General features: G+C 30.1%; 1 protein-coding gene across 1 annotated transcript; it reads left to right on the forward strand.

The window, feature by feature from the left end:
* The first annotated feature begins 13,557 nt into the window (after positions 1-13,557).
* Positions 13,558-14,871, forward strand: LOC105130481 (basic leucine zipper 43-like). The gene has a single exon (XM_011033018.1). The coding sequence runs from the start codon at positions 13,972-13,974 to the stop codon at positions 14,635-14,637; it is 666 nt and encodes a 221-aa protein (XP_011031320.1). The 5' UTR covers positions 13,558-13,971; the 3' UTR covers positions 14,638-14,871.
* The last annotated feature ends 1,196 nt before the right edge of the window (positions 14,872-16,067 follow it).

Consider the following 16,067-nt stretch of genomic DNA (forward strand, 5'->3'; position numbering starts at 1 on the left):
ATTGTTGGAAAAGAAAATAGTCTTGATTGATATGTAAACTAACCCAAGACATCATCTCTGTGTAATTAAAGAAGAAGAAAAAGAAGAAGATAGCGCTCCCATCTTCAAGTTTTTTATATAAAAAAAATAAAATAAATTGAAATACCTAGCATTAAATACCCCGCTATTTGTAAAGATATTATTTAAGAAAAATAAAGATTAAAAGGAGTTTGATTTGTGTGAAGATTTTATTGCTGCATCTCTCAGAATTAATTTAATTTTTTTAATTTTAATTTTTTAATTCAAATCTTGCTTTACTTTTGTACCTTCTAAATAGTAAAGGAGTTAAGCTTATATTAAGAAAAATAGACTAATTCGTTTCAGGTATATTGAACTTCAGAATTCATAATAACTTTAATTCAGCTTATCAATTTATTTTATTTAATAAGAAATTTGGTTCCAAACAGGATATAAAAGTATAAAACTGATAAAATCAATCGTGATGGTAATGTTTTAATTGTTTTTATGGCAATAAAATGACAGGGATTTACCAAATACAATTTATTTATTTATTTTGTGGCCATAGAATATGTAGTTTTAATTTCTTTTTAATATAAAACATATTTTTTAGCCAAGATTGATATATCATGATTAAATCCATTTTAAATAGGTCATCCATAATTCAATTTAGAGCATTACCTGAAAATATGATCAATTTTAATGTAGCTAACACAAATCACTAGAAATGATATTTCTAAGGGTTAGCTTATACGTGAAAAAAATTAATTAATTACCTATAGCCATAGTGATCATATGTGGTGTATTTTTATCATTATGAGAATTCATGAGCAAGCTATTCACACTTTATTAAAGAAGTTGTGAAAGTTGAATGGTAGGGTACACTGAAGATCTGGCTTCAATTATGAATTTAATCTTACTAATTGGTGCAAGTAAAAATGAAAATATGGTCTTCCATATCCGGTGTAATTGCCTGGGCAGTGGGCTCCATGATAGAAATTATACGCACAAATTAAAGATAAATCTTCTAGCCTGTCCTGCAGACTTCCAGTTATGTGAAACCAAAACAGGATTTGACTACACCATGACAATACGACCACAAATTAGGGCTGCAAAGTCTACCATGGACAGTGTTTGTACTTGTATATGTTTTACAAGTTGCTTTGTATCTCTAGCTTCATTTCACATGTCTTTCAAGGTTGCAATTGTCGGTGGAAATATGAACATGGAGCTGCAATCAAACAAGAGTACAAGAACACTCTCTGAAGTGACCAAAATATTGCCCATCAAATGATAGGATAGTCAGGAAGCTGTTCGATGTAATTAGGCAATCACCGTACAATAATTTGTTTGAACTTGTTGCTGATTGAGGTTCGGACAGGATATCGATGCCTAACTTTTACAGAAAGATGGTCACAAGGGGCCAAATACATGAGTGTGAAAAGGGGCCATCAAATTGAACCAAGAAAAATACGCTTCTCTGATGCTAAGTCATAACAGCGAAAAGGGCATTCCAAATATTATCAAAGAAAAGTTATTGTTCGTGTTAATTAAGAATTATGGCGACATGAAACTGAACTTGTCAGTAGCTTTCCACCACATTTATAACCGGCTGCAAATTTGTGATGAAAGTCTGTATATCTTGTTTTTTAGATTAATATAGATATTTAAATCAGCTACTGCGCACCTTAATCAATAAAATTTATATTTTTTTTTTATTTATTTATGTAGAGTGTTCGGCTCAGCTTACGCGTATCACGATTAATTTTTATAACCTACTGAATATCCTACAAATCTAGTAAGCATATAAAGCACTACGAGAATAATATCTAATGGAAGGGTTCTTGATGTGGGAACAAATTATTAACGAAGTGTGAAGCCATGCTTATGCAGGCCATGACGTCAAGATGGATAGATATCAAGCCAAATACTGAGTCTCATAAAAGCCATGGTGTCTAAGCTGTCCTTCCAGTCATGTCATGTTAGTTTAAAATTAAGGTTTGTTTGTAATCGTGGTAATAATTATAATTTAACAATATAATAAAATGATATTTTTTTATTTTTAAAAAATTAATTTTTAGATTAGCATATTAAAATAATTTAAAAATATAAAAAAAATAATTGTTAATAGAAAAATATAATGTCAACCACTTCCCCCAAGTATTTCTGAGATGAATGGCATAACGGAGCAGCCTTTTCTCATTCCGGTGGTCGGAAAAATAGTAATAATGATCATAAATAGCATGGGCCATTCCGGTGTGGTTATCCTCACCTTGGCCCATTTGATCTTCGTTGCTCCCAACACTTTGCTTATTTTGGACTTTTCGGCTGGGATAACAAAAAAGAAAAAGAAATAGACATCTATGACTGGACTTGAACAAAGTATGTGGTAATAAGGGAATAAATGGAATAATGTCAAATTATCTTATATATGTTGCAATATAGTATAATGTCGAAGGATTTTGTCTCCGTTCTATCTTAATTTCCCAAGAACACGCTCTTTTTCCTTGGTATTCATATGCTGGAGGGGAAAAAAAGAGATGAAATATTTTTTTATTTTCCTAAAAGATATTAGAATATTTTTTTAAAAAAAATAGCAAAATAACATGATTTAAAAAAAACATAAAAATAATATATTTTATACATACCTTGATTGGAAAACATGAAATTTAAGTTTATCGTTATTTAGAAACATGATATTTGAAAGAAATTGTGAAATAGATCCTATAAATTACAATAAAAAAATAAAAAAAATCTTGAAGGCATAATGAAGCTTTTATTATGACATTATTGATATCATTAGAAAAATCTTGATGAGACGAATCTAACAATAAAAAAAAAATAAGAGTGCCCCACGTGTACTATATTTATCATCCAAAAATGACAGATAGCCCATTTGTATTTGGCAACAAACATGTCTCACTTTATTCATCATTGGTGATCTTTTTTAATATTATTGAATTTATCTTGTTAAGATCTTTTTAATCATACTGGTAGTGTTATGATTAAAGCTTTGATATGACTTCAAAGTCTTTTTTTTTTTTTATCTCTCCTCTCTCTTCACAAAATACAATGATAAGAGAGGAACGAGAAAAAAAATAAAGAAAAAAACCTCTAAAGACACACCAAAACTTCAATTATAACACTACCAATACCATTTAAAAAATCTCAAAAAGATGAATTCAACAATATCAATAAAGATCATCAACGATAAATATAAAGGTCCATACTTATCGTCAAAGGCAAGTGAGGCCCTCACCATTTTTTAGGGGCAATTATAACTGTTTAGTACTTAAAAATATATTTTTATCAAGGTTTTATATCATTATCTTGCGCTTAAAATATCAATAACTACTTAACTAGAGCATGTTTTATAATATCATGTCTAATACTATAAAATACATTTAATTTATAGTAAATATTCATCTTAAATGCAGGCCTATCACATAAATGAAAGGATTGATTGATGAGTTTAACTTCTGAAATTTAGAAGACAAGGAGAAGGCCAAGCTTAGAAAAGAGATGTTGATTCGGTCCAAATTGAAACACTGTTCAGTCATTTGATCATAACTGAAGCTATAGAACTTGGATTTAGGTTTGCTCTATATGGATGGAAAGCTAAGACATATGCTTAAAATTTTCATGTAGAGTCCAAGATTCAAAAAGGTAGTTTTCAAGTTCAAATTGTAGCAACAACAGAGAAGTACGAATATGTCTTGTAGCCCAGACATTGTTCAATATTTAACTCATATCTCGAGTTTTAGAAGTCCAAATGACCTCAATTGTGTTTTTATTAAAATGCTAAGACAATTTTCTAAAACTTTCGTGAAGATAGTCTGTTCAAATTCTGATGTTAGCAATGACATTTTGTTCAGATAAAAAGATAAGGATTGTTACCAAGTCAAGATATGGTCACCCACTCAACAATTAGTCAACAAATCAATAGTTCTAAATTTTGACTTATAATATAAGATATTTGCTATGTATTTAACATCTTGGTTTTCATATCAAGATCATGTTCTTGTTTTCTCTTTATATTTTGTAATGTTTAAGTTTTGCTTATATTAATCGCTTGTTTATGCTCCTCATTTTCTTTTATTTACTTAGTTAACTTATATTTTATTTATGTTCTTATCTCGTTTATTTATGTTTCTATTTCATTATATTTAGTTAAGTTTATTATGTCAAAATGAAAAAGTTATATTAATAGTGTAAGAATAAGTATAGTATAAACTCAATATGGACTTTAATGTTTGATACTAACATGCTTTATATTTCTCATCTTGTTCATTTTTAATACTTTGCTTATTGAATAATTAATCTAAATTTATGTTGTATAACCCTTGGTACAATAAATATTTGGTATTTTATAGTTCAACTATATAGTATAATTGATATTTGTACTATGAAAGAAACTTGATTTGTTGTTAACATAAATTACAATCATGAATATATGATAACAATTACAAGTATTAGTATTATTCGAATAAGATAATTAATGTAATCATATTAACAATTTATAATCCGATTGAAATCTTCTTTGTGGATAATTAATGTAATCATATTAACAATTTATAATCCGATTGAAATCTTCTTTGTGGATAATTAATGTAATCATATTAACAATTTATAATTCGATTGAAATCTTCTTTGTGTGTGGTTTCTAATTGAATAATAAAAAGAGTTTATATTATATTTGTTTGAAATACCATTGATAGATCCTATAATCTTGACAATTGTTTTTATCACTACTTAATCTTCATAGTAATATTACATCTTAAAGTCCTCTTTAAACCACCACCATCACCACCATCATCATTTATTATTTATATAGTTAATCTCCATGTGATTCGACCTCAGTCTTGTCAATTTATTTATTACTTCGACACTCCTGCAATTAGAAGAAGACATCAATTTTTTTATTGTATCAGTAACACACTTGAATTGGCATTGGTCTTCTTTGGTGTTATTAGATTAATCTTATTAAGGTTTTTTTATGGTATCAGTGGTTTCATAATCAGAGTTTCAATATGCCTCTAATATTTTATTATTTCTCTCTCCTTTCTTTATTGTAATATATGTCAGCTCATTTCAAACCTTTTTTATATGTCATGTTTTTTAATAGTAATAAGCTTGAATTTCGTGTTTCTTATAAATTATATTTTTTTGTTAATTTTTTAAAATTGTATTATTTTTCAATTTTTTTAAAAAAAAATCATGTTGGAACACGTAACACTTGAGTTTCCTCCTAAGAAGGAACAACCAAAACACCACGTGGCACTTGATCTGCTTCCTTTGTGCTGCAATCTAAAAGCCAGGTGGCACTTTGGCTGGGGCATTGCCAGGCATGGTCCATTACTAGCCCTAGGCCTGGTAATATAAAACAAAACCCAAAATAGCATTGGATCCTTGCTGCTGGCAGATCAAGCACTATGTGACGCTCTGCTGCGAGCTTAGGGCACTTGGTACTTGGTCTGCTTTGGGCTTGGGGAGGTGTTACCCAAGCATCATATAACGTTTGGGTTGCCTATACGTTTAATGTAGTTAATAGAAAAATATAATGTCAACCACTTCCCCCAAGTATTTCTGAGATGAATGGCATAACGGAGCAGCCTTTTCTCATTCCGGTGGTCGGAAAAATAGTAATAATGATCATAAATAGCATGGGCCATTCCGGTGTGGTTATCCTCACCTTGGCCCATTTGATCTTCGTTGCTCCCAACACTTTGCTTATTTTGGACTTTTCGGCTGGGATAACAAAAAAGAAAAAGAAATAGACATCTATGACTGGACTTGAACAAAGTATGTGGTAATAAGGGAATAAATGGAATAATGTCAAATTATCTTATATATGTTGCAATATAGTATAATGTCGAAGGATTTTGTCTCCGTTCTATCTTAATTTCCCAAGAACACGCTCTCTTTCCTTGGTATTCATATGCTGGAGGGGAAAAAAAGAGATGAAATATTTTTTTATTTTCCTAAAAGATATTAGAATATTTTTTTAAAAAAAATAGCAAAATAACATGATTTAAAAAAAACATAAAAATAATATATTTTATACATACCTTGATTGGAAAACATGAAATTTAAGTTTATCATTATTTAGAAACATGATATTTGAAAGAAATTGTGAAATAGATCCTATAAATTACAATAAAAAAATAAAAAAAATCTTGAAGGCATAATGAAGCTTTTATTATGACATTATTGATATCATTAGAAAAATCTTGATAAGACGAATCTAACAATAAAAAAAAATAAGAGTGCCCCAAGTGTACTATATTTATCATCCAAAAATGACAGATAGCCCATTTGTATTTGGCAACAAACATGTCTCACTTTATTCATCATTGGTGATCTTTTTTAATATTATTGAATTTATCTTGTTAAGATCTTTTTAATCATACTGGTAGTGTTATGATTAAAGCTTTGATATGACTTCAAAGTCTTTTTTTTTTTTATCTCTCCTCTCTCTTCACAAAATACAATGATAAGAGAGGAACGAGAAAAAAAATAAAGAAAAAAACCTCTAAAGACACACCAAAACTTCAATTATAACACTACCAATACCATTTAAAAAATCTCAAAAAGATGAATTCAACAATATCAATAAAGATCATCAACGATAAATATAAAGGTCCATACTTATCGTCAAAGGCAAGTGAGGCCCTCACCATTTTTTAGGGGCAATTATAACTGTTTAGTACTTAAAAATATATTTTTATCAAGGTTTTATATCATTATCTTGCGCTTAAAATATCAATAACTACTTAACTAGAGCATGTTTTATAATATCATGTCTAATACTATAAAATACATTTAATTTATAGTAAATATTCATCTTAAATGCAGGCCTATCACATAAATGAAAGGATTGATTGATGAGTTTAACTTCTGAAATTTAGAAGACAAGGAGAAGGCCAAGCTTAGAAAAGAGATGTTGATTCGGTCCAAATTGAAACATTGTTCAGTCATTTGATCATAATTGAAGCTATAGAACTTGGATTCTGTTCAGTCATTTGATCATAACTGAAGCTATAGAACTTGGATTTAGGTTTGCTCTATATGGATGGAAAGCTAAGACATATGCTTAAAATTTTCATGTAGAGTCCAAGATTCAAAAAGGTAGTTTTCAAGTTCAAATTGTAGCAACAACAGAGAAGTACGAATATGTCTTGTAGCCCAGACATTGTTCAATATTTAACTCATATCTCGAGTTTTAGAAGTCCAAATGACCTCAATTGTGTTTTTATTAAAATGCTAAGACAATTTTCTAAAACTTTCGTGAAGATAGTCTGTTCAAATTCTGATGTTAGCAATGACATTTTTTTCAGATAAAAAGATAAGGATTGTTACCAAGTCAAGATATGGTCACCCACTCAACAATTAGTCAACAAATCAATAGTTCTAAATTTTGACTTATAATATAAGATATTTGCTATGTATTTAACATCTTGGTTTTCATATCAAGATCATGTTCTTGTTTTCTCTTTATATTTTGTAATGTTTAAGTTTTGCTTATATTAATCGCTTGTTTATGCTCCTCATTTTCTTTTATTTACTTAGTTAACTTATATTTTATTTATGTTCTTATCTCGTTTATTTATGTTTCTATTTCATTATATTTAGTTAAGTTTATTATGTCAAAATGAAAAAGTTATATTAATAGTGTAAGAATAAGTATAGTATAAACTCAATATGGACTTTAATGTTTGATACTAACATGTTTTGTATTTCTCATCTTGTTCATTTTTAATACTTTGCTTATTGAATAATTAATCTAAATTTATGTTGTATAACCCTTGGTACAATAAATATTTGGTATTTTATAGTTCAACTATATAGTATAATTGATATTTGTACTATGAAAGAAACTTGATTTGTTGTTAACATAAATTACAATCATGAATATATGATAACAATTACAAGTATTAGTATTATTCGAATAAGATAATTAATGTAATCATATTAACAATTTATAATGCGATTGAAATCTTCTTTGTGTGTGGTTTCTAATTGAATAATAAAAAGAGTTTATATTATATTTGTTTGAAATACCATTGATAGATCCTATAATCTTGACAATTGTTTTTATCACTACTTAATCTTCATAGTAATATTACATCTTAAAGTCCTCTTTAAACCACCACCATCACCACCATCATCATTTATTATTTATATAGTTAATCTCCATGTGATTCGACCTCAGTCTTGTCAATTTATTTATTACTTCGACACTCCTGCAATTAGAAGAAGACATCAATTTTTTTATTGTATCAGTAACACACTTGAATTGGCATTGGTCTTCTTTGGTGTTATTAGATTAATCTTATTAAGGTTTTTTTATGGTATCAGTGGTTTCATAATCAGAGTTTCAATATGCCTCTAATATTTTATTATTTCTCTCTCCTTTCTTTATTGTAATATATGTCAGCTCATTTCAAACCTTTTTTATATGTCATGTTTTTTAATAGTAATAAGCTTGAATTTCGTGTTTCTTATAAATTATATTTTTTTGTTAATTTTTTAAAATTGTATTATTTTACAATTTTTTTAAAAAAAAATCATGTTGGAACACGTAACACTTGAGTTTCCTCCTAAGAAGGAACAACCAAAACACCACGTGGCACTTGATCTGCTTCCTTTGTGCTGCAATCTAAAAGCCAGGTGGCACTTTGGCTGGGGCATTGCCAGGCATGGTCCATTACTAGCCCTAGGCCTGGTAATATAAAACAAAACCCAAAATAGCATTGGATCCTTGCTGCTGGCAGATCAAGCACTATGTGACGCTCTGCTGCGAGCTTAGGGCACTTGGTACTTGGTCTGCTTTGGGCTTGGGGAGGTGTTACCCAAGCATCATATAACGTTTGGGTTGCCTATACGTTTAATGTAATTACAAGTATTGGTATTGAAAATATTATTATTAGTTTTCTTATTATTCTTTTTTCAGTATAATTAGTTTTTAGAGTATTCATAGTAAAAACATTGTTATTTTTATAGTTATAAATAATATTATTTTTATAATTATTATTATTAATAAAAATATTATGATTTGTATTGTAAATATTATTTCTTTTAGTAAAATTTACAAGAGTATATTTTATTGTAATTAATATTATTAATAAAATAATTGATGAATTTAAAAGAAAATATTATATCATTTACTAATTTTACCAAATGTATTGTGATAATAATTTTACCAAAATACACTTAATTTTACATTTACTTTTATTTATAAATTATTAATTATATGACCCAAAAATAAACTTGAATGTTGTCATGTATACGATCTAAATAACCTTGGGTCCTGCATGGCCTAACCTAAAGATAACTCAAGACCAGACTTGGACGAGGTTGGGCAAGATCCAAAATAATTTTTTATACTAGTTACAATAGGATTTAAATATGCTCATAACCTAAGCTAGCTTGGATCCTACTTTTAAATTTTTTTTAAATTAAAGATATATTTGTGATGTAATATGGTCACCTAACTAATATATATATATATATATATATTACAAAAAAAGAAAAATCCTTTAAAAAGCTCTACCGAGGCTACTCGTTAATGGCCCAACTGATGCACAAATAGGAAAGAAAGAAGACGGGAGGAAGAGAAAAAACAAAGAGATGTTGGGCTGAACAGTATGGACAGATGAGATTGTGGGCAGCAACACTACCAACGAAAACGAATCAAGAGAAGAACTGATATGGAGGCCAGCAACAGTAGTAGAATTTTGCTGGTAAAGAGGATCCATTAAATATTAATTGTGGAAAAGGAAAAGAAAACAAATCTTAGGATAGAAGCTTTATATCAAATTAAAAAAAAAAATAGAATAGTATTTTGTATAAAATTCACTACTAAAATTTTTATATTTACAAATAGAATTTTTTATCGATATTTATACTATTATATTTTATTAATAATTAATTTACCCATAAAATTATTAACAAAAATGTTTTTTCTATGAATTATTTGTTGATAATTTTGTATCTATCCGTATACAGAATTATTGATGATGGTAACATGTGCGCTACAAATGCTTTTGACTCGCGTATACAGAATTATTGATGGTAACCTATAAGCTATTGTTGTGAGCTTCATGTTCTATGATTAAATGAAATCATCATCTGTTTTTATAAAACTTTTAAGCTATTATTGTGAGCTTCATGTTCTATGATTAAATGAAATCATCATCTGTTTTTATTAAACTTTTAATTAATGTCAGAATGGCAGCACCTACGATTAAAAAACTCAAGAACACGAAATGTATCTCTACAACTAACAACAAAATCTAATTAGATAGAGAAATATCGATTATTCTGTCCCATTTTCCTTAACTTTTTCCTCAAAGAATCCTCCAACTCAAGCCAAGAATATTTATACTATATTTGCCACTTCTGTTTCTCAATGTCCACAAGGCATACATGGCATCTCCATTCTAAAACATTAATTATGGCACTGTTCTTGTGTACAGACCTCAAAGACAAGCCTGTTTAGCCTCTAGTTTAACCCTTTTAAAAGCTGTCGACCTCTTAAGCTAGGCGATAATTTTCTTTTTAAAAGAATGGATGCCTCTTTTGTTTCTTAAAGGAAGGAGACACGTTATCGAGCCCAAGGTTAGGCCACCAAGGACTCCCAGCTCATGCGTTCCAGCCTGTAGGGTGCTAGACGGAGGTGCCACATGGCTAATCAATGGTGTTGCCAGAGTCTTCTTCACTTCTCTGGAGCGGTTCTCTCGCATCCACATTGACACAAGATGATTCTGACGCTTCTATATGTTCTCAGTGTAAACTAACCCATACGTTACTTTGTAAACAATTTTATATTTTTTGTACAAATGAAAATATTCATGGCGTCTATTTTAAGAGCATTAGTAACGAGTTTTTGATGTCACTGAATGCGTTGATAACAAATTTTCATTACCAACAGCACTATTGGAATCTCAGTTGATTTACAATATAGCTCTATATAGGCTGTGTTAGCAGCACGAGGCTGACAGACATACAACTCCAAAGATTGAACATGTGGCAGTGAAAGGAACAAATACTCATGGCGTCTATTTTAAGAGCATTAGTAACGAGTTTTTGATGTCACTGAATGCGTTGATAACAAATTTTCATTACCAACAGCACTATTGGAATCTCAGTTGATTTACAATATAGCTCTATATAGGCTGTGTTTGTTTTCAGTGTACGGTATGGCATGGCCTGTATTTTCTCTTAACTATGGATTTAAAAGTGTTTTATTAATTAATACATGTTATGATTTTATACGAGTTTCATTACAAATTCCTTTTTAAAATTTTAATTAAAAATATTACTATTTATAATTTTTCTTAAATCGACCTTTTAAAATGTAACAATAAAAATCATCACAATTTAAATACGTAGTAAAATATCGTACTTTGAAAATATGGCCTGTGGCAAAGAAAATTTGAACATTTTCCTTAGTAAAAGCTTTAAGGACGACTACATTTGTAATAGAGTTCTAGTAATCACACGAGATATGTTAATGCAGGTTAATAAAAGAAATTTATAAAAAAAATATTAAATTAAAAAATTTCAAGTCTCAAATTATTAGTTTAAGTGACAATTTAAATAATATAAAAAAATATTAAAAAAAACCATACATGAGTTTATTGGAATTATCAAACAATTCAACATTAATATAATACAAAGAAGACTGCCAAAAAAAAATTAATTAAGAAATATGGCTAGTACAGGAATATGGCATTATAATTTGTTTGTAGCAAAATTAATTAAGAAACAGTCAACTGTGTCTTTCTTCACTGAAACGACGCTTCATTTATTTATGTGGTCTGTTAAGGTGAGATCTGAATTTTACTTCAACAATAAATTTTAAAATATTTACTGTATATATATATATAAGTTCTTCGACGTGTGTGTGTGTGTGTGTGTGTGTAAGTTCTTCGATGCTACGATATTGGTGGTATAAAAGGTGAGTGAAACAAATGAAAAAAACAAGAAAAGGCATTATTTTGCCCACTGCCTTTTTTAATCGGCGGCCACCATGCTTACTATTTACTCAGCTAGAACGGATCATCAGTGGATGCTCTGTTCGTTTCTTTCCTTGAGTTTCTTCCTGGTTTCCCTGATGATGATTCTAGAAAACTAAAGATTCCTTGTCCCCAATTCGGTCCTTCAATTTCTTTGCAGGGAAGCCCTCAATATGTACTTATTCTCAATTGTCAATTTGAAGAAAATTAATTGAAAAGTTAATGAATATTAGTATTTTTAGTATAATTCATGTGTTTATTATGCATCAAAATTTATTTTTTAAAAAGTATTAATTTGAATTTTATAAATTTTAAGGATACTAGATATAATTATAAACTTTAAAATGTATAAAATTAATTAAGTTATATGTAAATAAATCTGAATATACATGTTAATAAAAAAACAATAATAATTTTAAAAATAATGTTGATAAATATGAACGAAGATTGGAAAACAATTAAAAAAAAAAAAAAAAACCTTTTGAATGACGTGGTAGCTGCCCCTCAACTTTCATATTCCCTTTTCTGGCCTTTCGGAAAAGACAGCACTTCGACAAGTTCATTGAAATTGGAATAATTCGAGGCAGGTTTTAATCATTAGTTGGCACGTCACTCTCTTTCGATTAATCATCTCCTAAGTTGTGTCCACATGTCAAAATATTTCTGGTCTTATGTAACAAAGGGGATGCAATAATTAAATAAACAGAATAATTATGATTTTTGCTCTACCAATTATAAGTAATATCGAGTGTGGTGCTAGGATAACTATAAGAATGAATTTCAATTGATTATTTTTTAAATTTATTTTTTAAAATTACATATTATTCTATAAATTTTAGAATTATTAATAATTTATATAATTATTAATTTTAAAATTCATAAAATGAGTCAAAATGTACATTTAATTCAAATACCTCCATTAATCTTCTTTTTTTTAAGTCTAGTGTTAGGGCACCAGCTCCCCCAGAACGTACCTTGATTTTGAAGTTACCTTGATATTAACATACTTTAATTTAATATTTGAGATCTTTCACATTAATTTATACCGTTGCCTGACTTTGAGTGAATGCTAGAAAGACAAAATAAAAGGATATAATATGATATCATTAATTTGCTATTAGTTTTGATGTGATATAATTTTATGTTCATAATTAATAGAGGAAAGCAAATGTGACATCAATTAAAAGCGATCGACATAATTTTCAATCTTTAGTGGTGAGGCTGATCCCCTACCACTCCATTATTAAACAATTCTTTTTTTTCTTTTTTTATTTGAAATATAAGTATTTTTTAATCAATTCAAGAATTAAAATAGTAATTAAATAAGTTTTTTTATTTAACAACAAAAATACTTTCAGATAGATTAAACTAGGATTAATTTTTTTTCTCAAATGATTTAGTGCATCTTTGCATTAAGTTTCATATATTAAAAAGAATTAATAATTTATCTCAATACTAACTCTAAGATTTATATACAGAAATCAAAAAAATAAAATAATAATATCTCTAAATTAAATTATTAAACAATTAAAAACCACCTTGCTCTCTTTGATCAGCCATGACATCCATGCGATGCCACCCAATTTCTCTCGCGGCTCAGGCTTAGCTAGCAAGAGCCGTATAGCCAAGCCAAACACCTGGCTCCACGTCAGTGACCTTTCAAACGATTAGCTCCCTGCACACGGATTCACCAATGGTGGACACGCGTCAGCAATGGAGCCGATTGTTTTGTTTCTTCATGGCTAACCTAAATCAAAAGCCGATGTTTCCGTGGACCCCATCAGCTCATGTCAGCTTCAATTTGCCTTTTAAAAAAGCAACAAAGTTTTAAACGCCATCATAGTGCCCACTGACTGGAAAGCCAATCCCTGTACACATACGGTTATGGACGAATACGCCCTTGAACAGGTATTTTCCATGTCCATGGTGGGTCCCACCAATTTTGCCCATAAATATGAGCCCCCTACGCTGCAATTCTTCCGTTTCCTCCTCCTTCCTTCCTCCCCTCTTCTATCGAGAAATTTCTATAGCCATGCTGTCTACAGTTTCGGCCACATACCCATTGGTTGAACCGATGCTCGACAACCCATTTCCGTTCTTTGAGGATGGTTTTACGCCTTGGGACTGTTTCGACCCCTTTCCAAGTGCTCCTCAGTCACCAAAACCTTTTGGTTCGAGTTCCGGTTTGGATGAGCCCAACCGGTTGGACCAAAACCCTGACAAATCAAACTCAAACTCCGGCTCCGATGAACCAAACCCTCCGGTTTCGGTCATAGATGAAAGGAAACGTAGGCGGATGGCATCAAACCGGGAGTCGGCAAGGCGGTCTCGGATGCGAAAACAGAAGCACATGGACAACCTAAGGAACCAGGCGAACCGGCTTAGGGTTGAGAACCGTGAACTGACGAACCGGTTGAGGATTGTTTTGTACCAATGCCACAGTGTACGAACAGAGAACGACTGGCTCCGGTCTGAATGTAGTATGCTCCAAAAAAAGCTGTCGGAAACACGCCAAATCTTGATGATGAGGCAACTCCAACAATCCACGTCCGCATGGCTATGCAATAACATTATTTCTGCCACCGAACAAATACCTCCATCACTAATCACTTATTCATAAGCTATTTAATAAAAATAAATCATGAAATTATTCACAGTTAAAATAGGAAGAAAAGGAGGCTTTATTCGTAGTTGCTGCTATAAAGCAAAGAAAAACATAATGGAAGGGCTTTCGGTGATTTTTGGTAAAGGGTGTTTTCCAGGGCAAAATACTTGGCTTGTTCTCTTGTAAAAAGGATAGTTAACTAGTGTTTAATATTTTAAGCAATATCGTGCTGTTTTGCTTTTGTTTTGAGTTTAAATTTAGCACTACTTTTTAAGCTCCACTTAATTAGATTGTGAATGGCATATATATATGTGTGTGTGTAATGATGGGCAAGATTTATACGATGCCATGGCAACTTCCAAAGTTATTTGAGGGATAAGGTTCTTTCCAATTTCTAATGAGCTTGTTTTTTTATTATAAAGGAGAGGTATAAATTCAAGATTCATTATAAAAGAGGAGATTAATTGGCTTCTTTTATTATACCTATTTTATTTAGCGTTAAGTATATATTTAAAATTGTGGTTGTGATTGTTTTTTAAAATATTTTTTTTTTAAAAAAATATTTTAATAATATATTTTTTTATTTTTTAAAAATTATTTTTAAGATCAGTACATCAAAATAATTTAAAAAAATTAAAATATATATTAATTTAAAAAAATTAAATTTTTTAAAAAATATTTTTAAAACATAATATCAAACAAGGACGCCGCGATATGCTATCTATTAGTTTGGGTTCTCTCTCTCATACACACGCGTATATATATCCTCATCATCTGCATGCCTTCACAAATTATTAGCATGCATCCATTGCTTGATTGAATTATATACATGCAAAAGGAGTTAATTATAACCCTGTCCTTGTAATTTATTAAAATTAATGAACTTATTATTATAGTATAAAAAATAACTAAAAAGTATTTTGACGCCAGGTGTTGATCATGTTTGATTTGGTAAGGATTAGTGAATTCCTCTCTCTCTTGGTTGATTTGTAACAAGCAGTACCTGCGTGGATGAGAAGGCAATGGGGGCAATAAAGAAGGTATCCCAATATATATCACAAAATTCTCCTCCTTGAAAATATCTACTTCTCCAAACCCAGAAGCAAGCACCGGACTCCTCAATCACAAGAGGCACTCCAACGTGGATCTTGCCGTGAAACTTTATCCAAGTGTTTCAGTTCTAGCCCTTGTCATTAGAAGGGAAGGGGAGGAAGGAAGTCTTCGTGAGAAGAAATTGGAGGAAGTGATCAAAACGATGGATCACCGTTGGGATGCGCGGGCTTATTCCCAATAGTAAAATGTTGGAAATAAAGTAAAAAAAAGGCTCCCATTGAAAGTATATAATGGTAGGAGTGTTCAAAAAATAAACCGATTAAATTAATCCCCTCCCCCTTTCCTCTCCCTCTCTTTATCTCCAGTGACTCGTTTCTATTGTCTCTCTTTCC

This window comes from Populus euphratica, unplaced genomic scaffold (genome assembly GCF_000495115.2).
Source record: "Populus euphratica unplaced genomic scaffold, PopEup_1.0 scaffold21.1, whole genome shotgun sequence".
Classification (NCBI taxonomy): Eukaryota; Viridiplantae; Streptophyta; class Magnoliopsida; order Malpighiales; family Salicaceae; genus Populus; species Populus euphratica.

Coding starts and splice junctions, on each gene's coding strand:
- LOC105130481 (XM_011033018.1), top strand. CDS start 13,972: ATGAGCCCCCTACGCTGCAATTCTTCCGTTTCCTCCTCCTTCCTTCCT.